This window comes from Tribolium castaneum, chromosome 7 (assembly GCF_031307605.1).
Source record: "Tribolium castaneum strain GA2 chromosome 7, icTriCast1.1, whole genome shotgun sequence".
NCBI lineage: Eukaryota > Metazoa > Arthropoda > Insecta > Coleoptera > Tenebrionidae > Tribolium > Tribolium castaneum.
In genome coordinates this window covers 7,798,773-7,824,216 of record NC_087400.1, presented here as the reverse complement: position 1 = coordinate 7,824,216, position 25,444 = coordinate 7,798,773, and the positions used below count along the sequence as shown (strand labels likewise).

General features: G+C 31.6%; 3 protein-coding genes across 4 annotated transcripts in view; 2 read left to right on the top strand and 1 right to left on the bottom strand.

Moving 5' to 3' along the window:
* pot (papillote) overlaps positions 1-11,702 on the top strand; it is a 34,343-nt gene extending 22,641 nt beyond the window's left edge. For both annotated transcript variants that reach the window (XM_015984093.2, XM_008200597.3), the window contains 3 exons: positions 8,474-8,833; positions 8,880-9,237; positions 9,289-11,702. In XM_015984093.2, coding sequence (XP_015839579.1) covers positions 8,474-8,833; positions 8,880-9,237; positions 9,289-11,318 — 2,748 coding nt within the window. In that variant the 3' untranslated portion in view covers positions 11,319-11,702. The remainder of the gene's footprint in view (positions 1-8,473; positions 8,834-8,879; positions 9,238-9,288) is intronic.
* LOC103314464 (decorin) lies at positions 3,103-4,272 on the bottom strand. Its single transcript, XM_008200596.3, has one exon. It carries the CDS (start codon positions 4,270-4,272, stop codon positions 3,103-3,105), a length of 1,170 nt encoding a protein of 389 aa, XP_008198818.1.
* A 4,791-nt stretch (positions 11,703-16,493) lies between the features above and the next one.
* Positions 16,494-25,444, top strand: part of LOC656074 (GTPase-activating Rap/Ran-GAP domain-like protein 3) — a 75,846-nt gene continuing 66,895 nt past the window's right edge. The window contains exon 1 of the mRNA XM_015984100.2: positions 16,494-16,629. The gene's annotated coding sequence lies outside the window, so the exon portion shown is untranslated. The remainder of the gene's footprint in view (positions 16,630-25,444) is intronic.

The following is a 25,444-nucleotide window of genomic DNA, read 5'->3' as shown; positions in this document are numbered from 1 at the left end:
AATATTATTTTTCTACAGAACCGAATGCAGAATTTAGTTCTGTTAAAAAAAAGATAAGAGAAAGACTTAGTGAATACAATATACTACTCAGTTAAAAAAGCTATGAACTGTGAAATTATAAAAGACAACACATTATTTTTAGATTTTTTGTAATAAAAATCAGTCATTTAATCGAAAAACTAAAAATAAGTTACTTGCATTTTATGAAAATTAACGGAGACTCGTATTATTATACAGATTTTTTTTATCTCTACAGATTCTGAGGCAATTTATGCTAAAATTGCAAAAATTCATTGTCATATTAAGAAAAACCTAAATGAGAATTCTTAGTTCGTTGTAATAAAAACGTTCAAATTTTTACAGAATATAATTTGTTTATTAACTGTTTAACACTTTCTGCATTAAACAATGAAATATTGTTTCTATAATTACAAATCACTAGGTAATTTTTACAGACAATTTGTTGATCATTTGCCGGTTAAACAGAGATTTAAAAAAATGCATTTTTTCTTAGAAAAAATTGCAAAAGATTTTTCAATTTTTGCACATTAGAGGTGGAGTATTTAAAAATCAGTTAAGAAAGAGAAATTTTAAAAATATGCCAATATGCCAATTAAGTTTAAAACAACCCGTCAAAATATTTTTATAAGGAACTTGCTTTTTTCAAATAAAACAAATAAAATCTGTCAGTTCTTACAATAAGGGCTCTAACTTAGCCGCTAGTAGAGTTGATTAATAAAGTTTATTTAATTTATCTCAGAAAAGCCCCAACAATTTCTCTTATTGCACTGTTACTTGTTACAAAAATTTCTAACAGTCACATTTTTCTGTAAAATAGACCTGTTTTGCTATTTCTTGTGCTTTTCACTTTTCTTCCCGCAAATGCGTTCGGTTATTTGAATTGCTTGAAAAACGATCACTCTGTTGAAGCTTTTATTATCGTCTTTGTTCTCGGAGACGTTTCGCTTTCGGCAGTACTAGCTTCGTTATTTAATCGAGATTAATTACGTTAAACGCGACGTTTAACTTGTCTTGTAGTTGTTTTTTCCACGGGAAAATTGCACGACTCGTTGTGCTTTATGAGGGAGCTTTTGTGGCAAATGTGCGTGCTTGCGTCTAACAAACGAGACAAATTGCCAGACGATTAATTTTTTAGAGTTACAGCCAAAATGTATATCGATATTTCGCAACCTATGTTATATCATATCATAAATACGTCACATATTATGCAAAATGTGCTCATATATTTTAACCAGCATACAGACTTATGAGAAAATGAAAGTTGTTATTACTCGAACAAGATGGTTGGCCTCAATTCGGACCGCTAAGGTGAACTTAGTCGCTTTCGATTTCACTTAACTTGAAACCGATTTATTCACAATGTGGGGAAAAAATGCACGCAGAAAGTGGAAAAACTTGTGGTGACAACTTTTTGGAGTTTTGACAAATTTTGATAGTAATTGGCAAATAATAAAAAAAAAATATTTTTACTATTAGTCAACTTTTTTTTTTAATTTTGTATAGAGAAATAATCTAAATAAATCTTAACGAAAAGCAAAGTAAAATTTAAATGACAATTTTAAATTGAAAGAATTTAGAGAAGTATTTATAAAGAAATCTAAAGGTGAATTTATAAAATAATCTAAAGACGAGTCCAGATTTTAGGTCTCCAGATATCTTTAGAAGAGAAACAGAAAAGAATCTTAAGAAAAATTTATAAAAGAATAGAGAAACAACGAAAAAAAACTGGAAATATTTTAAACGAATTTGGGAAAGAATTTTGAAAAGACGTAACGTGGTATCTAAAAAAAGATTTAAAAAATGTATTTATGAAAGATTTTTTTGTAATTTAGAAAAAACATTTTTCATTAAAATATGATTATCACTGAGATATAAGAGAAGAGAAGAGAATAAACCTACGTGCAAATGAAGTATATTTCTCATTTCTCGTTCTCAATTTTTTTAAATAAAGAAAAACTCTTAATCCGTGAATTGGAATAGTATTTCTAAAATAAGGATGTAATGTTGTTAATGTAATTGATAACTAAAGCTGAACCAGCGAAGATAATATTCTAATGTTTTAATTACTAATATTCTAAGAATTAGAAAATTAGTAATTAAAACATTAGTTATTCCGGAAATCGGTATTTATATTTATATTTATATTTATATTTATATTTATATTTATATTTATATTTATATTTATATTTATATTTATATTTATATTTATATTTATATTTATATTTATATTTATATTTATATTTATATTTATATTTATATTTATATTTATATTTATACTTATATTTATATTTATATTTATATTTATATTTGTATTTATATTTTGAAATCGTCTTTAAGAATCTGAAAGAGAAAGCTTAGATCTTATCTCATTCCTCTGTGGAAAACTAGAAAAAATTCTGTTTTACCAGGTGAAAAAAAATTTAATTCTGTTTTTAAACATAGAAATATTTATCATTTGAATAAATAAGTTTTGATAATTTTTTATATGTTTTGTATATACAGAAGAAATCCATAAATTAAAAATTATTTTTTCTACTTTAGTTTCACAAATTGTTCATTGTGAAACTGAAAATAGTTTCACAAAGAGAACTTTTTTGCAACTACTTTTAGTAAATTTTTAGGAGTTGAATTGGCAGTGCTGGGTGGGGCGTCATCACTCATCACTGTAATTTAGTGTTTGATCTGTCAACAGAATCAAGTCGTTTATTGATAAAGCCGGAATAATTAACAAAATTTAGCGGAAATAGTTTGAACAGATTTTGATAAGATAAACTAAACAAAAACAAACAACAAAAGTAGAAAGTAGAAAAAATATTATATTACACTCGTTTTATAAGACTTAATTGTTGCACTCATCTATTGGAGCACTCCTTCGTCGTGCTCCAAAACCATGCGTGCCTTAATAGAACCTGTTATAAAACTCGTATAATAATATACTATTATAATATTTATATATTTTTCCAAAGTATTTAATCATTTGATAAGTTCTCATTATTTAAATTACTACACAAATTTTTGAACAGATTTTTTTCGAAAAAATAGACAAGTATCACACAATTCATTTGTTTTATTGCCGAAAACCTAAAGCAAACAATAATCCACAGAAGGGTAGCTCTTGTAACCACTCTCAAACAAATCGTAACTCTTCTGGTCATACGAATACACACAAACATCACTGTTTCTCCTCGAAGGCACCACACAAACGGGTCTTTTCCCCCCAAAAAAATCCTTATCGCACTTCAGTCCCACTTCGTTATCATACAACCACCTCAGGACCAAATCCAGACACGGACACTGCCACGGATTCCCTCCGATCGACATCGCCTTCAACGAATTCAAACGAAACAGAAAATTCGACGACAAAAACATCAGTCTGTTGTGATCCAAATACAAAATTTTCAAGTTTTGGAGTCCTGTTGCTGGCAAAACTGCACCATCGATGCTTGTCAATTGGTTATTGGTCAAAACTAAATTCTCCAATTTTGGGGTTTGCTCAAAAGTTTTCGGTTCAATTCGTGAAATTGAGTTAAAACCAAGGTTCAAAATTTTTAAGTTTGTCAAGCCTTCAAGCATGTAATTTGTAAGTTCCGGGAGTTGGTTTTGGTGTAACCAAAGCCGGTCTAGGGTTTCCGGTCGTGTGACATAATCCGGGACGTTAAATCCGGTCAGGTTGTTTCCATCCAGAAAAAGTTTTTTCAGTTTTGTCATGTTGGCAAAGGCGAATTTTTCGATTGTGGTGATCTGGTTTTGGGACAAGGCCAAAGTCTCAAGTGGCAAGTTACTGAAAATGTTTGTCGGTATTTTTGCCAGTTTGTTATGTGTTATTCGTAGTTTGGTTAATTTGGGCAAGTTGGTTAAAGGTTCAATGGTTTTGACACCGCAGTCGTAAATTTGTAACAGTTGCAAATTTTGGTTTTGGAATTGTTGGTCTCGTAGTGCCTCCAGTTCGTTGTAAGATAAAATGAGCCGTTCCAAGTGAATAAAATTTTTAAACACATGATTGGCTAGGTTATTTATAGCTCGATTTATCGTCAGAAACTTGATATCCTTTGCTCTTTCATTTGGTAGAAGTATGAATGGTTCAAGGCCGCTCTTTTGCTCAACAATCACCCTCTCTTGTAAGCTACCATTACGGTACAAGTCTTGCAAACTGTCACAAAAACTAGTTTTCTGCACCACTTTGCATTTTTCCTCACTTTCGACCACAAAACACAGCAAGGCCACAATTCGTGTTATTACCCGTCTCGCCATTGCTCAACTGAATCCCTCCTCTGAGATAATAAATCGGTAATTCCCAGTGACGCTCCAAAATTAATCACGCTTGTACTTTTTTTAATTACTCTCGACGCAAACAAATGGACCAATTTTTCCCTCTTCCGGAATTTGAAAAATCCGACTCGTTATCCTTGAGTGGTTGCGACATTGATCATTTTTCTACACAATGTAATATGCAAATTTTACGACACTTGAGTTTAATATAAAATGGTAATTTCGCTCGGGAGAGAGCAAAAATGGTTTCGCGGCGAGATCATGAACGGTTGATGGTTTCCGGGTACAAATGGTACTGGATGTAGGTTGTGGTTTGTACGAGATGATCTCACAGACCACAATGCGCATAATACGGTTCTGTAATTTTAAAGTCGTTACTGGATGCGCTTTTTCACCGATTTCGATACAGTTACTGCGTTGGCGGTCGACTGACTACGACTCCAAACCTAACATTTCCCTCAGATAGAATGGTTAACAAATTGGCTTTCTTACACGACTCATTAGTTTACTGTGCGGCAATAGCTGCCATCACATCAATAATTCCCAACAATATCATAAGAATTTCAGTCATTTAAACATTGGCAAAATAAACACAATAAAAATAAATTGAATTAGAAAAATTTTCAACGCAATAGTCAATACCTCAGAAGTGTAAACACGTAATTACATAAACCACTAACCAGTGTATAGAACAAATTATCAGGAAAAACAAAATACATTGTAATACTTATTCATAGTACAGCTCAACATTTTCACAAGTCAAATATTATATCTATACTGACTCTAAAAAAAAAGAACAATTAAACAAACTTATGAAAAATATTTATATTTTCCTTGTTATTAAAGATATACATTTGAAACAAAAACATTGTAAATGCACTTTTTCACAGGGAATTTAATAATGTTATCAGCGATTTTTTTTATTCTTTCGTTCAGCTGTAATAACATAAAGTTGTATTTTTTTTGAATAGGAATCATAGTTGGCTATGACATTTTCGAAAAGCTTATTTATTTCTGAACTGAAAACAATATTTTGTGAACGGTTATTAAAGTAAATCATGTGAAGTTATAAAAATTATCAGCAATTTTTTATCCTTTCGTTTAGCTGTAATAACATAAAGTTTTATTTTTTTAATAGTTGGCTATGACATTTTCAAAAAGCTTATTTATTTCTGAACTAAAAACAATATAAATACAGTTTCATGTTTTAATATACTTTTAATAAAAAATATATATAAAATATTTGAAAGTAGTTGGCCATGGCAAAATTATTTTATATATAAAAGATGTGGATAATCTAGAAATTTTGTGAACGGTTATTAAAGTAAAAAATGTAAAATTATAAAAATAAGCTATGTTAAGGTTATTTTCAATTGAACAAATATACGATCGTTGCGATTTTGATAATATAAAAAGTGTGTAGAAAATTAAAAACGATGTGATAATGATAATAATAATAATGATAATAACGTTGATAATGTTATGTATTTTTTTACCGCAGATGGGATTTGATTTTTTGTTTGGATTGACATTTTTTTGTAAAATAAATTTTTTTTCGACATTTCATGTTTTATTAGAAAATAGAATGACAATGTAAGCTTGCCATTTTAAATCTAAAAACAAATAATTTTTATTAATCGTAAAAATTTGATGTAATAATAATTTATTATGCTGTTTTTGAATTAATAAGAGTTTAAAAAATCATAAAATATAAATACTTGTTGGGTAGTATAATTTTCATAGTTTTAATTGAAATTTTTTTCATGACCTACTAAAAAGAAAAAGCGAAATGTTATATTTTATTTTAATTATTTAAAAATAATGTATTTCACAAATAGACATATTAAATCAGAAAAAAATAAACTTTTTGAAACTGTCTTAGCTAACTATGATTCTTATTTGGAAAAAAACGTAACTTTAAGTTATTACAGCTTAACGGTTGATTAAAAAAAATTGCTGATAGCATTATTAAATTCTCTGTAAAAGAGTGCCTTTACAGTGTTTTTGTTTCAAATGTGTATCTTTTATAATAAGAAAGATATATTTTTTTAAGATTTCGCTAAAATGACAACTTTTGTTTAAGTCGAAAACAAAAGACGATAGCGAGATGTGGTTTTGACCAAAATTATTTTCTCAAAAAATAGACCCTTTTAGTTTTGGAGATCCCCTATTCGGACATCTAAAATGCAGCACCCTGTACATAAAAAAACTAAAACCAAAATTAAAAAAATATATAATAAAAACAATAATAATATCTAATATTTAGTGAATTTACGAAGAAAGCCGATACAAAAATTGTTTCAAAATAATACGGTTCCGTAACTTTGAAGTTTCACACTTTAAACCTGTTTAAATTCACCCCTGAAGCAGCATTGATGGATTGAATTCCCTCGTCCAATTACAGCTCAACAGGTGTCGCCACCCCATTGACAAACCCTCGCAATAATTCTGCATTTTTAATTTTTTGATCGATAACGAGATTTACTGTAAATGTTCATGCGTGTTATAAGTAAGTGAGTTATTTTTCAAAGCAATGACGCGTTAAGGTCGTCGCCGCCCACATAATTGCCTTTAGGATTTAGTTGCTCGACGAGTTCTTAATGTCTTTGCGATCGCAACGCCGACGACATAAATTTTTCGAAAATTTTCGACGAGGTAAATGACTCGTTGTGCAGATTCCGAAGTCATAAACTAAGAGAAGAAGAGATAAGACCGGTAACTGAAGATTTATTGCGCTAACGATAAGATTCCCGCACGAACTACTTGAACAAAAATGGTGCATTAATATGGCCGGTGATATGAATACAACTGCATTTGCATGCGGTTACTGTTTTCCCAGAAAAAAAAGCAAATACAACATCAATTGTAGTGCTAATTTTTCGAAAAACTGGGAGAAATAACGGTATTTTTTATTTTCTTATTTTTGACCAAATTAGCTCAAAAACGAATTGCTCGTAGTAAATGGAGTGGAAAAGTTAAAATACTATTTCTATCAATTAGGACTCATTTTTGTGATTTTTAGTCGTGTCTTTCAATTTCGAAAAAAAATATTTTGGGGTTTTTGGAGATTTTTTACTGTCACAGCTTATGCCTATTATTAATTAAAATAGTTAAAAAAAAATTTGTTGCTGGAAATTTTTTTGTTCTACATTATCACCTACTGACTGCGCCATTTAAGCTCGTAGGACAAAAATTACAAATTAAAAAATACATTCAAAATTTACCGTCTTATGGTTCTCAGAAAATTTATTATTTATCATGCGATTATTATTATTGAAAAATGTACTAAATTTTCGAGGCAATACTGTTTTACTATAATCTCAGTTAACTCACAAGACCAAAAAAATCGCCAAATGTGGTGGTTTTATCAAACCTGGCAGCATTGGAAGCGCTTATGAAGGCGCTTTGATATCACACTCGACCGTTTGCAATTAATTGGCGGCGGCATTTCAATTTTCACCAGACGTGGCCGCAAGCGGTGCATTGTGCGAGAAAATTTCGATAAAAAGGAGAGGAAAATGTATGAAAACGTGACGGGATCAAAGAAACGCCAACGCAACGGAGCTTGCAATCAAAAATTATTCAAACTACTTATAATTACTTCACTATTTACAAAAGGACAAAGAAACGCAACCATAAATTATAGCTCATTTTTTGTCAAAATCTAAACGAAACAAAAATCTTTGTGAGAGGCTCTGATTTTTCCCATGTGATGATAACGGCGTTTTCTGCCGATTCAATAGTCAGAATTCTATCTAGGTTAGTTCAATTGTACCTTTATTTGCAATACGGTAGCCACAAATTACATCACATGTTGTATTTGGTAGTGATTGACGTATGAAACACCTCATTATTTTTTACACTTTTGAAAGTTGCAAATTACGCCAGACGTTTGGCTTCGTTTACGCCACACTTTTGTATGGTATAAATTTTCCAGCGAGTGCATGCCTCCTGAAAAAAACTCGCACTTCACTCGGAAACCTCCTAACCCAAAAATGCAATTTGTGTTTGCATTCGTTTACTGTTTTAATTGTTCAAGTGTGTATAAAACCTACTTTCATTGTTTTCGTAAATTTAAAATTTAAATCGCGCCCGTTATGATAACAAAGCCGGAACCTCAAACATTTTATTACCACAAACATGGTTTCTTCTTTATTAATTACTATTACAATTTTTTTTGCAGATGGCTCAATATCTAGTCTTTTTCCTGGCACTGTTCCTCTTCAAATCGGCGCTCTCGCAGTCCAACTATGCCGACCAGGCTAACAATATCGAGTACCAAGGCAAAGGCCTTCCCGACCAAGCCACTCTGGATGGCAAAGTGACGAAACTGGACGATCTCAGCCCTGTTATTTTCCTAAACCGGACCAAAGCCGCTCTCAACTGCGCCGCAGGCTCGATGCAAGTCGAGCTCAAATTCAACGATAAGTTCTACGGTATTGCCTATGCCGATTTTGACCGGAATTCCGCCTGCCAGGTGTATGGCAAAGGTGGATACAGCTACAAACTCGAATTGCCACTCAAAGGTTGCGGAACCAAACAAGTAAGTGACGCACTACCTAAGACTTTTTCTCACAAATTAATTGTAGGACCCTCAACGTGTTTTCACAAATAACATCGTCGTGAGGTTCCACCCAGGCTTGGAAATCGATGGGGACGAGATTATTACGATTGTGTGCCGGTACCCACCGCCGGTGGCACCACTGCCCGACCCTTTGATCGACTTCAGCAAAGAAGTACCACCTCCTGCGCGGGTGCTTGAACCGGCCTTGAAACCCTTCCAGATTCTTCTAATCTTCTGTGGGATTCTCTTCCTGTCTTTGCTGCTGCTAGGTTTAGGTTGTTCGTATTATTGCCTAAGGAGGCGCAATTTGACAGTCGTCCGGAAGCCCTTCTCGCCATTGACCGACGGTTCCGAAATCACCAAAGTCTCTGGAAGCTCACTTGGTACCACCCTCCCCCAAATGCACAAACACCAAATAATTTCCAAAATTTTAGGCAACTTGTCGATGTTTGAAGGCTTGAAGATCCCACGGGTTAGTGCGCCGGTGGTTGCGGCCCCTGGAAGTAGTTCCGGGAGTGAAGGTCCTCTCATTAGTGATACTCTCCCGTCGGATTACCCCTCCGAGTCCCACTCGGAGGCTGAAGATGCTCGTTCCCTCCCACCTTCTTCGGGTGGCAGCTTCGAGAACCAAGCCTACGTCGCTGATACGTTCTACACCGAACCACCAAGACTCCCCTTGGCTAAGGAACCTAAGTTTGATGTCCAAGTTCGTGTGAAACGAGCTCCGCCCTCGCCCCCAAGTCTCAGTATCTCCGACACGGAGAGTTCAGCCCGGAATTTATCCACAATCATGGAACAGAGGGAGGAAAGTGTTCGCTCGATTGATTCCCCCCTCCCTGTCGAACGCACCCACTTCACGTACGTCCCTGAACTGCACCCCCCACCGAAACACATACAACCGGCACCCACTTACAACCGCATTTTGCGAAGGCAACAAGAACTACAAGAGGAGAGGTCAATTGCATCGCTGAATACCGAAATGACTGATACGCACTCAATGACGGAGATGATTGATGATAGTCACCATAAACCAGCGCCGCCTCCGCCACCCCCAATCATCCCGCGGCAGGAATACGTGGTTGATTTCGCCCCGCCCCCGACACTGGAACCCCCAATCGCGGTGGTGCACAAACCGGAAATCACCTCACATGTTGTGGACGATGTTTTCCTGCGGACCATCACCGAGAAGAAGACTATCGAGGATATTGAACGACACAAGAGGCTGATTACGGAGTACCACACCCGGGCTAAGGCGATCCCTGAGCAGAAATGGGACGTTACCATCAAGAATTATCCAGTGGAGATGCCAGAACCCCCAGAATGGGAGAACTTCTCTGATATTTCCTCCGCGTCTGGAATGACCTTGACGCCGAAACCGGAACGCGCCACCATGTCGCTCCCACCGCAGAGTACCATCGACGACAACAAACTCCCACTGAACTCTCCAGAACTCGTCGGGAGTGTCACACAGCAAGGTACGTTCCTCGAAACCTTCAATATCCCACTTGAGAATCCGGAAGTGCCAAATTGGAGCGTCCTGATCCGGGTACTACAACCCGAACAGGAGGAAGGTCCAGTGATCGAAAGCGCCGAAACGTTTAATTCGCAACTAACCCTCTCCGACAAAATGAAGTGGAGACAGATTATAACCACCGAATCCACTCTACGCACTCTCCTGACTGAAGCCGTGGTCCGGGAAGACTTCGAACGCATCCGTCAGGACACCCGTTACGAGAAACTCTTCGAGCCGCCCAAATGGGACGTCATCATCCGAATTCTAACCCCGGTGGACAAACCCAAGAGCCAGGGCCGCTTCCGCAAAAAATCCGACTGGGACACGCGCAGCCGCCGTAGCAGCCTGCCAACGCTCTACGAGTACGACTCCGACGGTGGTAGTTCCGTGCGTACCATCACCCAGGAACCCATCGTGCACCCACTGCGCACCCGCCGGGTGTCGAGGTCTAGTTACCGCAGCGAGGCCGATTTGCGCTCCATGTCCGAGGTGACGGTCGACTTTGGCCGTCCCGAAGACAGCCATTCCGAAAGTTCCAGTTACTATCCGCGTTACTACGAGGATTCGGAGTTTGAGTATAAGAGTAGCTCCTCCCACCACCCCTCCCTCGCGCGGTCTCTAAGCCAGCCCTCGCTGGCCCGCTCAGCCAGTGAATTCACCGAGCGGTGGATTGCGCCCTCCCGTTACGACACGGCGAGTGAGTTCACTAGTCCAGAGGCCACGCCCAAGTCGCAGAGGAGTAGCCGCATCCAACCACTGCATGTTCCCCGAGGTAGTGGGGAGCATTCGTCCGTGTGGCAGGCGACAGCCAGCAGTCAGGTCACTCAAAGGCCGGGAATGACCACGCAAGTGGTGACGAAAGAGTTCCACAGTGAAGCGTCGACTAGTTTTATGGGCGCGACCTCGAAGAACTGGTTCGGGGATAACGACAGTGAAGCTAGTTTCAAATAACTGATTAACGGAATTTATTAACACTGCCCGAAAAAAATTTTGTTTTCTCGTAATTTTAGTAACTAGAATGCTGTGATAACGTCTGTAAGGTTACGATTGGCCGGTTTTTGGATTGTTTGTAAAGGGCTATCACCCTTTTGTTGACTTTTCCACGATTGTTGTGGAGGACTGAACAATCGGGTACTACTAAATCTAGTTCTAGGTTCTAATCTATGCTCAAATCTTTGGTGGTGGTCGATGGGCTTCTTTCTCCTAACCTCGCTCTCGTTTTAGTTAATTTTATTTTTATACAGATATCTCTAGGTGCTATTACATTTATACCGAATGTTTGTAACTTTTTATAATGAAATAAATTAATTTAATTAATAAATGCTTACAATACTGGTTTGTTTTTTAACGCCTGACCTAAAATTCCCGAGAAAACGTCATGGAAAGTATTTTTTTTAGTATATATTTTAAATATAAATGCAGACTGATCTAGAAATACTAAGTCTGTTGGCAATACTGAATTCAAATTTTAAAGGATACCAATAGAGTACTCCTTTAGTTAAGAACAATTTAACAATTTTGTAACAATTGTGTGACGACAAATAAATGTCAAAGATAAGCGAATTTGTTTGTAGTGTTGCAAATTATGATCAAAAATACTTTTAAGTTTTTTATTAACAGACTCAGTATTTTTGGATCAGTCTGTATAAATATAAATATAAATATAAATATAAATATAAATATAAATATAAATATAAATATAAATATAAATATAAATATAAATATAAATATAAATATAAATATAAATATAAATATAAATATAAATATAAATATAAATATAAATATAAATATAAATATAAATATAAATATAAATATAAATAAACTTTTAAGCCTAGAATAAAACTGCCTATTTTACTTATTCAACTTTAATTTAACCACATTTACTCAAAAAATTATAAAAAAATTTAAATAGTTTTATCTGTTTTTGTGACTTTTGTATATTTGTGTGTGTACATTAGACGCAAACTCAGAAACGTTTGTAAAACATTCTGTATAAAAAATATTCTTTATAAAATCATCTGCCTCTAAAAGCTTTTGATAAGAAAAAGATGGTATAAATTTTGGAGTCAAATAAAACAAAGATGAACAGAACAGAAACAAATAGTAACAAATGAATGACATATAGAAGAAACTCTGATTAATTTTAGTTTTACAAATTTGAATAATTAATAAATGCGTACAATAATTTGTAAAAATGGCGAAAAAAGAAAATGATACTTACCTATAGAATCTTTTTTAATATTTACTCAATCTGAAGAGCTGTTACCTTTGGAATCAGTTGTGCAACTTTTTGGAATTCAATCGAAATTTTTTAGAATTATTTGGAATTATCAAAATTATCATTGGTATTTATGGTTTTACTTGAAATATCTGTGAATTTCTGGTTGTTCTGCTGGAATTTTTTTTGTAATTTTTTAGAATTAATTTGGATGTTCTTAAATTATTTTAGAAATGCAAAAATTAAGATGGTATTATGAAAATAGGTTGTATTTACTTGAATAATTTGAATTATTGAAATTACTGGCATTTTGGTGGAATTTCTTTGGAATTAGAAATAATTGTATATTTTTTCTAAGTTAATAACAGTCTCTCAACATAGCTAGTCACCTGCTTTGGCCTCGCAAGCTCCAAAATTGGGTTAAATTAGGTGTGCTGTGCTCATTTCCCGTTTCAGCGACTCCTCAAACGATTGCCAATTCGTAAAGTTTTAAAAATTCTGTTTGTTAGAAGTAACAGCGTCTTCACGGCCCGATTTCGGGGATCGATAAGAGGTGTTTTAGTGTTTTACATCAAAAAATAGAATTATCTTTCAAGCTTTCAAAGGTCTGATTTGCATCCGAAAAGCTCGGATTATTTCTGACTGTCGAGATTTTATTCACGACATAAAAATTATGAATAATTTTAACATTTCCAAGCGCGTTTTGTTTTTATTTTCGACACGCAATTTTGACACGAAATGGCTCACTTAAAACACGAGTTATCACTGATTGATAAATTAATAAAAGGGCTCTCGACTGAAATGCCAACAAACTCAAGTGTCTGTATCGACAATTAGTTTTTTTATCAAGAATATGAGGGAAAAAGGGTAATCAGAGCCAACGTGTTGGGCCAGAGGCTCTGCTTTGAAATCGTCGAGTTTTCTAGTAATAAACTTCGCCACGAATCTCACAATAATTCCTCTCACGAGATATTGGGGATGAATTTAAGCACGGAAATAGATTAATAGATGTCATCCCAAGAATTCCGATCGGTTCGATTAGAAAGAACGGACGCTAGATATCCTGCCTGGACTTGACAGAATGATTTAAGCGATAATATCTGGATGTAGGTTGGGAAAACATTAAGGACGCGTGAGAGCAATAATATTCACACAAACGGTAATTAAGTGAATTGGACGCAACATTACTAATGCAAGAGATGGTCTAGGAGGTGTTTCAGGCTTTTAAAAAATTACAGCAAGCGGAGTTATAACTCCCCTGAGGCCAATATACTTGGAGATAAATTAGGTTTCTTAAAGGAAAATTTCTACGAATAACTAAAGCCCGGATTTTAAGTCGCTAAGAGACCTACGTTTTAGTCTACAAATTACCTAATAAAACATTCAAAAAATAGAATATATAATTGATATAAATAAACACAGTCAGCCATTCCAACTATACGTAAATTCGTATTCTTTAAACATGTTCACTGTGAATACTTTATTACATGTTTTAATAAAAATATTTCATTTTGACAATAATCTGGAAATGTAAACAAAACGAGTAGAAACTTAAAAAAAAATAAGAATGTAAAATGTTTATAAGAAATTTGAGTACTTCTTCAAAATAATTTTAAAGAAACATCTGAAAAAAATATAGCAGAGTCCAAATTCTAAAGCTACAGTCGATTTTAGAAAAGAATTAGGAAGAAATCTTAAAAAAAATCTGGAGAAAAGTACAGAGAAAACAAAAAATAACTAAGAAACTAGAAACTAGAGAAATTCTAAACGAAACTATAATAAACTTTTAAAAAAAAACAGAGCAAAATCTGAAAGAGAAATTGGCGAATGTAAAAGAAGTGTTTTTATAAAAGAATTTTGAGTACATTCTACCAAAGAATTCTACAGAAGAATATACGAAGGGTTTTTAGAAGAATCTAAAAATAGATTTATAAAGTGGTATATAAAAAATCAAGATTTTAGATCTTCAAACGAATTTTTAAAAAAGAATAAAAAAAATTAAAAAAAATTAGAAAAAGGTACAGAAAGAATGCTAAAAAATAGCCTAGAAAAATTGTAAAGAAAACTATAACAAAGTTTTGAAAAAAATTATAATAAAGTCTAAAAAGAAATTTGACGATCAAAAAATAATAATTTTTAAATAAATCTCGAGTACAGTTTACTAAAAAGTTCTACAGAAAAATCTAGAAAAGGATTTATAAAAAAAAACTAATGATGGATTTATAAAATAATTTAAAGAATAATCCAGTTTTTTAGAACAGAATCCGAGAAGAATTTTATGGAAAATCTATAAAATATAAAATGAAATAAATTACCTGAAAATTTCTAAATACAACTAGAGAAGACTTTTAAAACAACGTAAATTTGAAGATCAAAAAAATTGAAGAATGTAACAAAAGCAGATGAACTTTAAAAAATAATTTTAAAATGACATCTGAAAGGTTTTAGAAAATAATCAGTGTTTAAATTTTAGGTTTACAGATGACTTAGCAAAAAAATCTGAAAAGTATCTTAAAAAAAACTAAATTAGAGTAGAAAAATAACTTAAAAATTTTTTTAAAAAGACTATAATAGCGTTTTGAAAAAAAAATAAAAAAATGTTTTTTTTGAAAAAAGCTTTTATTTGAAATATGCAATAAAAAGTAAAAAATAATGTTTTTCTATCAGAAGAAAATATTTTTGCTTACAAATTAAGATTTTAAAATTTATATTTATAAAATTTTATACCCATTTGTAAACATAACCTAAAACCTCAAAAGCCCATTTAACTTCTTTAACCACATAGGATTGCATTGTCACGCAGATTACGTAAGTATGCCAAATTTCAATTCATTTGGACAACGGAAACTTTTTCAAATTTGGGTTAAAAAATATGATAAACTGACAGACAGACAACAAAGCAAGTTAAATAAAAGCTTAAAAAAAGAGCAGAGTAAAATCTAAAAGCAAATTTGTAGAATATAGAAGTGTTATTACCACTATTTTGCGCAAAGTTCACTAAAGTCAAGAAACAATAATGTGAAATTTTTTTAAACAAAACTAAAAAAAACTAAAAGACGTTGAACAATATTTAAAAAAAATGAAAAAGTTAGAAATGTATATAAAAATTTGTTTTATATATTATTTTATATATTTTTGATAGATTTTGATAAATTTAGAAAAAAAAAAGATAGGTTTATAAAGTAATTCAAAAAGAAGGGTCCAGATTTTAAACCCAAAAATGGATTAAAAAAAATATATTGACAAATCTTAAAAAACATTTAAATGAAAGTACACAAATAATTGTACAAAAATAATAAAGAAAAACAATTATTCTAAACAAAATTACAAAAGGTTCTTGGAAAGACCCAGAGTAAAATCTTACGATGTTTTTTTGTTAGTAGTGTTTAGTTTAGTGCAATAAATAAATATATTAGTCTGATTGCCATTTTACTTTTTTTATAATATCTATTCTCAGTCGAACTTTAAGAATTATAGTGATTTTTGTAAGTTCGTCGGAGGATATGCCTAACATTAATATGAATTGACAACACATTTCTAAATGTTTAATCAAACGAAATAAAATAAATTGGATGCATTTTGAGTCAGTTTACCATTTTAAACCATTTGAAAATACGGTTTGTTGTGGGTTTTTCTGACATTAATTTGCGCTGGCAACAATTTTAAATGTGTAATCAAACGTAATAGACATTTTTTGGGTACATTTTGATTCAGATTGAATAAAAGTTCGTCATTTTAAACAACTTTTTAAAAAATTGACGATTTATTTTCTCATTTTTTGACATTAATATGCACCGATGCATCTTTTTAAAACCCTTTATCCAAAATTTTTGCCTTGAGTGTACCGCATCCGTGTCGGCATGCCACAATTCCATCACCGGTGGCATTGTGTCGCAGCCTTCTGTTCCCGTCCAGATGCGTATCGACGCACATTGGCGTCGCGACGCCACCGACCGAGCTACAGGTTATCCTGCTTTCAGTTCTCCGCGGGCGCCGTTATGTGACGTCACGCATCACCATGCACTAAGTGATCCCATCAGTTGGGTGAGTGTTTCACATCATGTGTGCGGAGAAAATACAACTTTTTTCCCGACTAATTGCTTTTTCCTGTTGCGATTCCGAAACACGAGAAAAGTTTCAAAAAATTGTTATTAACAAGAAGTGGAAAAAATAATTGTGTTCAAGGCTGAGATGCCTTTAAAATGCTACAATCCTTTAAGTTAATTTTCAACTCATAATTTTTGCTTTATTCTAACCGAGTTGCGTGAGATCAAAGAGGCGCTCAAACACCTCAATCAAAGATGAAGCGTTTTATTGGATTTTTTATCAAAAACCAGGCGGTTTTAATTTGTTCATAAATTATGTTTGGTATTGTCACACTGTTTGAAAAGTGTGTAGAATTTATAAGGGTTGTGAGGGTGACCGTTGGGAATTCCTCATTATTATTTCAGCTCTATTCTCCTCCACAAACGCAATAAATCTCTTTTGCTAAATTACGACCCCTTTATATATTTTTTTTACACCAAATAAATTATGAAGATGGTTCGATATATAAAATATTTGTACGAGAATATTCCAGATGTGCATATAAAAAGCCAAGGATGTTCCAGACTCAACATGTAAATCTCGCAAGATTTATAAATGTGGAAGCCAGAACCGACAGTTGTATTGCTATTCTGTGTTGAAATAGAACCAAAAGTTTAAACACAAATAAGCAACCAAATTTATCACTACTTTTAGCCCCCTTTAAGTGTAAATAATGTATCAAAAAAGTGACCCTTTTTAAGGGATGTAATTGAAATATAATTACGGAAGGGTGAATGAAAACGAATTATTAATGTGGCAGGAAGCAGAGTGACCAGCAACAAAAACGCTCGGGCTTTCTAAATTTAATTACAAAATGGAAAATTTTAACTATAACTTTGTATTAGCCATAAAATAGTTTTTAAAGTTTTAAATTAACAAAATTAATGGCTGACAACCTTTTTAGTGCATTTTATTGTAAGTTAACAAGGTGAGTAAAACATTGTTTTTAAATAATGCGATTTTTGTAAACAAATATTTCGAAAACTGTCTGAAAACTAAAAAAAATAGAAACATTATGTAATATTGTAAATATGACTTAACGTTTTTCTCAATGCTTGATTTTTTTAAATTCATAATTATTTAATTACCCCAAAAAATCTCAAATTTTTATCTTAACTTTTTCTACAGTGCGTTCAAAATGTTTTTAGATCAACTCTTGCTGTGAAATTTTGAACGTATGTTCACTTCTTACGATTATTACATACGAAAAATACTAGCGTTGGAAAAAATCGCGTTTGACACTTTAATAGAATGAAACAATAATCTATCAAAGCCAATAAAAATCTGTTAATCTAAATTCCACAGCAAGAGTTGAACTTTTTGAACGCACTGTATAATAGACTTCCAAACTCAATTTTTGTTTCTCAAAATTTAAACATTTTTAACAGAGATCTTGTCTTGTATATAATGTTTTTATGTTGAGCTTTTAAACAACTGATAATTACTTATCTTAAAATACCGCGGATTTTTTCCAAAAATCTCAAATTTTCTTAGTCTTAAATTTTTTATGCGATTTTTCAGAACTTTACTGTCATAATTCAAGATTATTATGTAAAAAATTCTTGAATTTGTAGATCTTAAAAACCATAAAAAATATAGACTTTCTATCTCAATATCTAAACTCATTCTCTTACATATTGAAAAACTTGGTTTTTATTAAACGATTTCCCAAAAATTTACAATAATTTATAATTACTTTAAAATTAAAGCTTAATAATTTGAATTTTGAAACGGCGTACAAATAAAACGTCCCCGTTCTTAATAGTTCTGCTATTCTCACCAGAGGCGCAGTTGTCCCATTATCGTTCAAGTTTTCAGAGCAATGAATTTATAAAAATAGTTGTAATTAAATAACGGTTAGCACAAGACGAATAAAAAAAATACAGGCAGATAGAGCATCAAATTCTCAATAACAAAAAATAAAAATAGTGTAAAAACCATATTTTAAACTATATTTAAAAAAATTTCAAAATTTTACTAATTTGCACTTTGCTCCATATTTTTCAAAACAGTGCGAATACAGTTACAGATACAAGAAAAATGTTCAAAGGAAAGTTGTAGAAAATTCAATTTCCTTTAAAAAAGTCCGGAAGACCGTATTTCCATTTCTAGCCATTTAGTCTCCAAAATCATTCAAAGACGCTCAAGCGATGGATTTCCATCATTTTGCCGGTGACCAAGTATTGGAAAGTAAATTTAAACCTAAACCGTTTAAGATAGAAATATGGTGTCGCGGACTTTTTTGTAGAAAATTTAATTCTCTACAACTTCGTTTCTTCCACTTTTTTGTATCTTTAACCGAATTCGCTGCGATTGCAAAAATATAAGGTACAACGCAAATTGATAATTTTAAGCGATAATTTTTTGGGCACCGTCGCCTATTTATTAAAACGCTGCGAATAAGATTGAAGATATAAAAAAAATTAAAAAATTAGGTTGTTGAGAATAAAATTTGCTACAAAAAAGTCCGCGACACCATATTACTACCTTCAACGGTTTGGGTATAAATTCACTTTCTCATACTTAACCACCGGCAAAATGAAAAAAATTCGTGTCTTGAGCATCTTTGAACGTCTTTAAAGCTTAAACTGTTAAAGATAAAGATACGGTCTCGCTGACTTTTTTAAAGAAAATTTAATTCTCTACAACTTTCTTCGGAACATTTTTCTTATAGCTTTAACCGTATTCGCAGCGTTTTGAAAAATACGGGCCGAAGCGCCAATTTTAAATTTTAAATAATTTTTTTTATGTTTCTTATGAAAATTTTAGTTCTCAGTTTTTCTCAATTGATTGAGAATGCAAAGCTTAACATTTCTCCATTTTTTTTCCATGTAATTAATAAACTGGTTGAATTTCAATAAATTTAAAACGATTTGACACCGAGACAGTATAACGCTCAAAGCGCCCTCATTTTACTCTGCCGTACTATTTTTTTTGGTTCAGAAAATCCGGCGATTTTGTATCGCGTTTTGTCTCCTAAGTTATAGTTCTTCGTAGTTCGAACTGAGCAACCGGGTCTTAGTGTAGTATTACAATCATGAGCTTTAATTTAAAAATCCTTAAGCCTTAAAATCTTTAAAATCATTATAAAATATTCAATAAAAATATTAATCATCATAGAATCTCAAAATTTTGATGTTTTCTAATTTTTTCCATTTTTTCTGAGAAATTTTCATACTTAATTTTCAAGTCGTTTCTCAAAATCTCGAATATTTTGTTATATTGAAAATGTTGAATGAGAAAGAGGTAGTGTTTTTGCCCTAATTAAGAGTAATTTTAGCCGTTTCTTGGCGCATAAATCCCCCGAATGTTCCATTTTAATCAAACCCGGAGCACTTAAAGTGTCACAATCAGTGTACATTAGAATTTAATTAAAAGTAAACCGATACACATTTTGTAATTAGAGTGACTTGCGTAATGATTTAATTTAGGCCCGCTTTAGTGGACTATAGAAAACCGAATCCGACAAGAGTTCGCTGCGCTGCGAACTCGATTGAAAATTAAACCTAAAAATAACAAGGGCATCTGTTAAAGCCTGACGCAAATTAAATTATCACAATCTAATTTTAAAAGAAAATTGACTCGGACGGAGCCGTTACTTTATAGCCCCACAAACAAAAATTTCTAGAACGGGTGCTGACATCACAATTTAAAAATTCATCGCTGGTTCCGATTTTTATTTGACGAGCACTCGACGGATCATTTCCGGGCGTTTCAAGTTTAAATGCAATTCCGAAATGTTTTCCGACATTTCTGATCAAAAATTCGAGAATTAGCGATCTCGCCTGTCGACAGAACTGACATATCTCGAAGATAAGACCGAAATGTGGAGAGAGGTTTATGTATTTAACGTCTCGCTCCTAAATTTCCCAAAAAGGAAGCAACTAATAATTAACAGCGGGTTTAATTAAAATTAATGAAATAAATCTCGACCGAAATATAAAAAAGTGTCAGCACAAATCGTTAGATTAATGACCACAAAAACGCTCGTTTGTCTAGCAAAAACCCATCAAAGGTTTTGTGATGTCTAATACCGGAGACAAATTATTCTCTCGCAAGTTGGTCGCCAAAGCTTGGAAACTGCTTTGTGTTTTATAATCTTCTTAAATCTTTAACTTGAAAAATTCCAAAGTCGAATATTAAGTAGAGAAGTGTAATTTATGGCTAAACAGATTAGTTTAAATAAGTTGAGTTTATTTAAAGTCAGCCTAATTAAAAGTTTAAACTAAAATGGAACGCTCCAGTGCCGATACGCGTTAATTTGTGTTTAGCCCGGCGCATCCACCAAAAGCCTTCTTTTACAATGTAAGATCATAAGTTTTGTGGGGTTGAGTTACAATTTGTAAACTTGAAATTTTATCTTATGAAATTGTAATTACGCAAAAATGTTATTGTTCAAAAAAAATTAAACAATTTATTTATACACTTAAAAAAATAATAAAGAAAATTAACTTAAACGCATAGATTTAATGTTAAAAAATTTTGATAAAATTTTATATAAAACTTGCTGTTGAATTACGTCAGGTTGCATTAAAACAGGATTTAAGAGGTTGAAAAATTGATCCAATCTCCTAATGAGAGGCAAAATCTAAGTTTGTGAGACTTTAAAGAGTAAAATTTAATTTGAACTATATTTTTTTATTAAGTAATAATAAAAAAATAAAACTTGAACCAGTTTCTCTAATTTCACGAAGATTTTGCCAAAAACTTAATGCGTGTCAAGTAATGTCAAATTTTTTGACACATTTACAATTTCAACTTAAAATTTTTTACTTAAAATAATATGTTGATATTTAGCTGAAAAACTTTAAAAAAGCTTAAATTTTCGCCGCTGTAATATAAAAATACATTCGTCTTAAAGTAATTATTAAAATATCTTCAGACATTAAGACATTAATGTAACTCCAATATCAAAAAAATAAAAAAATTTTGAAACTAAATAAAAGTGTAGACTTGAGTACTTTACACTCTTAAATATTCAGAAACTTAGATCCAGTATTAAAAAAAAATTATTTAAACGACACAACTTACAGTTTTTAAAATTAAGTAATAAATAGATTCAGTTTATTCAAAAAATAAAAACTTGTCACTTTCGAAACTAATTATTGAAATGTTTAAAACACTTAAATTACACACAAAGAAGTTAGAAAAAAATGTTAGAATAATTATATTTTAAGTAAAGCTTTGTTATCGTTTGTTGTTTATTGAAAAATGATGCCGTATATACAGGGGGTGACCCAGAAGTGCGTAATTGATCTATAACTTTTTAATTATTTGAAATATTGTCATGCCGTTCTTACATCCGATATACTTAAAGTGCACAAACTAAAAATATTTTTATTCTACACCATAGTGTTCTATACAGGGTGGCGAACCAAAGTTACAATTTTTTAAATGAAACACCTTATATATTTTGCCATAACAGGATTTTACGCAAAAAAATTATGTAATTTTATGTAAACTGTTATGAATCTATCTCTTTTCGTTTCGTTTCGAAATTATTTAACCTGTTGTTATAAAAAATACCAATTTTTGAAAAATCATTGCAAAGTCACCTATAAATATTTTCCGAAACATTTACAACAAAAAACTCAAAATACCCTGTAGTTTTAGCAAAAGTCGACTGTTACTTGAAACATGCAGATAGTGTACAGGGTGTGCCAAAAGACAAAAAGTTGAATAACTTATTTTTTTCAAATTGAACACCATGTATTTCTTTAGCGTATCGATAGCATTTTTTATAAGCTTTTTAATGGTATGTGGTTTGTATAGTAAATGTGAAAGTGTTTATTTTTATTTTTATTATTTATTTTATTATTAATTCTTGATGAGCAAAACTCATTTATGTATCAAGTAATAATTAGATTTCTAATGTAATTAGCCACATTAGTACATATTAAAGACAAATTACCATTTGACTTATTAGATTCCAGGATAACTTATTCTCTTGTAATAAAATATTTTTTTGAAATTTCAAAAAATATTTTAAATTTACTATCCAAACACTAAAAAGCGATGTTCGCACTTCAAAATCACAAAACTAATTATTTGTTGTGTTCTCCATTTGTAAATCTTTTATCAACTTGTATTTTTTATGCGAGGTTGATTGATTTTTTTAAATGTCCGTCTTATGCCGTTTTTCGTAAACATGCTAAATTTGCATTGCAATGTTAATGTTACCTTGTGTTATTATTACTACCTTTTGTAAAAAGCTATTTATACCGTTAAGTACATTATCATTATTACTATTATTATTATTATTATTATTATTATTATTATTATTATTATTATTATTATTATTATTATTATTATTATTATTATTATTATTATTATTATTATTATTATTATTATTATTAAAAATGCTATCGGCACATAAACAGGATGTACCATTTGAATGAAATGGGTTATTCAACTATGTGCATTTTGGCACACTCTGTATATTATTTGCGTGATTTAACTAAAAATCGTCTACTTACTAAAATGTAAAGTATTCTAAATTTTTCTGTTGCAAACTTACCGAAAAATATTTATAGCCGACTTTGTAGTAATTTTTTAAAAAATGTTTTTTTATAAAGAAAAGTTAAATAATTCCAAAACGAAAAAAGATAGACTCATAATAGTTTATATAAAGTTACATTATTTTTTTGTATAAAATATAATCAAGTAAAAATATATAGTGTTCCATTTAAAAAAATATAACTTTGGTTCACCACCCTGTATACAACACCCTGTGCATAATAAAAGTATTTTTAGTTTGTGGATTTTGAATCGATCTATTAGATCAAAAAACATCATAGCAATATTTCGATTACCAAAAAAATTATATACCGATACACACTCCTGGGTCAAAATCGCATTTTTTTAGCATATAATTAAAACCAATTATCTGATGAGATCTTGAGATCAAGAATTTAGGCATATTATTAACTTAATACTATAATTTAATACATTTGATATTTTGATTCTTAGAAAAAGATTAAACACAAATGAAAAAATATTTAGAACAAAAATCTAAATAATATAAATTTTAGATTAAGAAAACTTTGAAAAAACTGACTGCAAAATATTCATTATTTTCTGGGTACCTGAATAACTATTTTGATTTCCAAATTAGTTTAAGTAAGTTTTAATGTGAGACACTCATGATCTTTCACACTTCAAAAATTATTGCCTAATTGTCTAAGTTTGAACTTAATTTAAAAACAACTAAACGCACACTTTCAGATTTTCAAATTTTAAAATTTAATCTAAGGTTTTCTGAAAAACGTAGCATAATTTTCATTTTTAAAAATAAAATCAAATTAAATAACAGTAATAAACTTTCTTTTTATTTTCTGTTTTTATGTTTTTACGTTTACGAGACGACTTAAACGTGTATTGTTAAAATTGTACCATTTTATTTCCTCGATATTAAAAATTTTGTACATCTCTATGACATTCAATCTTTTCTCCAGCTCTTTATATCTGAGGAACTAATGGTTGTTGTTTATCGTTCCGTAAAATGAATGGTCCGTTATTATTTCCTGAGTCTCGTCGAGTTATGAAAGAAAAATCAATGTATTCCAGGAATAATAGAAAACTCTAATAAAAAGCAACTACACTTGTCATAACTTAAAAATCCGTTGTAAACACATAACAACAAGAATTACCTCTTCTGCTTCCCCTAGATAGAGCTGCTTGTTTACCTTCATCTCTCTTTTAATAAAAATTAAATTATCCGTGACTTTGCAAATACGTCGCATGAATATTTATGAGGATTGTAAGGGTTGCCGAAATACTGCTGTATCGATTTCCACTGATATTTCCCCAATTGTTCGTGATATTACAGCTATAAAAATTCTCCCGTAGAGATAATTGCTTCTCCAACTATTTGCTCGGGCGAGAATGAAATTTTTTCGAGCACTGTTTGAAATTTAGTCTCCGGTTAAATCAACATTTGCAAAGTCAATAATAATTTTCCATGGCTTATAGAACCGGAGTGATAATTCGAATGTTTGTCTAGGATGGAGAAATATTTGGCTATTTCATCCCCAATTTTACCGAAAAAACCTAAAGCTCGCCACAAATGACCGAACTACGATCTGATAAGCCTAGAACAATTTAATATGAAAAGATTGCGTGTTTTGCTGAATTTCTAAAGTGCCTAAATGTCGCGCACGCACACCTTGCATGCCTCAAACGCCTGCAAAATATGTGCATTTTAGCCGATGCTGAAAAATGGATTTTTGTGGCCGTGAATGTGCTTTGTATTCATGAGCTTTTGCATAATTGCGCCAATATAATTAATTTAAATAAATGCCATTTGTATTCAAATTGTGGCAACGGGGGTTTTTCCAGTTATTGCAATTTTTCCATCAAATAATCCAACAAAATATTACTTAAAGTTAAATTTGTGACCCACAACGATATTATTGTTTGCGATTTCATGCAAATATTTTTGTTAACAGGTAAATACAAATTTCCATAAAACTGCATTGTTTGCTTTTAACTCTGTTTCAGAAACAAAGTTAAAAATTTGGTGGATGCGCCGGGTTAAAAGTGATCGGTGTTATTATAAAAAGTTTGAAATACTTTTAAAGCTGTTACAATTTTAACTCATTTGTGTTTTAATTTTGTTACGTTTATAATTCTAAGTTAAATAGTTTAATATTATTTATAAAAAAAATATATACAGGGTGAGTCGATTGCTACAGCACTGTCAAAGATATCGAAATAAATTAAATGGCACTGCTAATGAAAAGTCAAAGTGTACGTTTTAAAATTATTTTTTCTA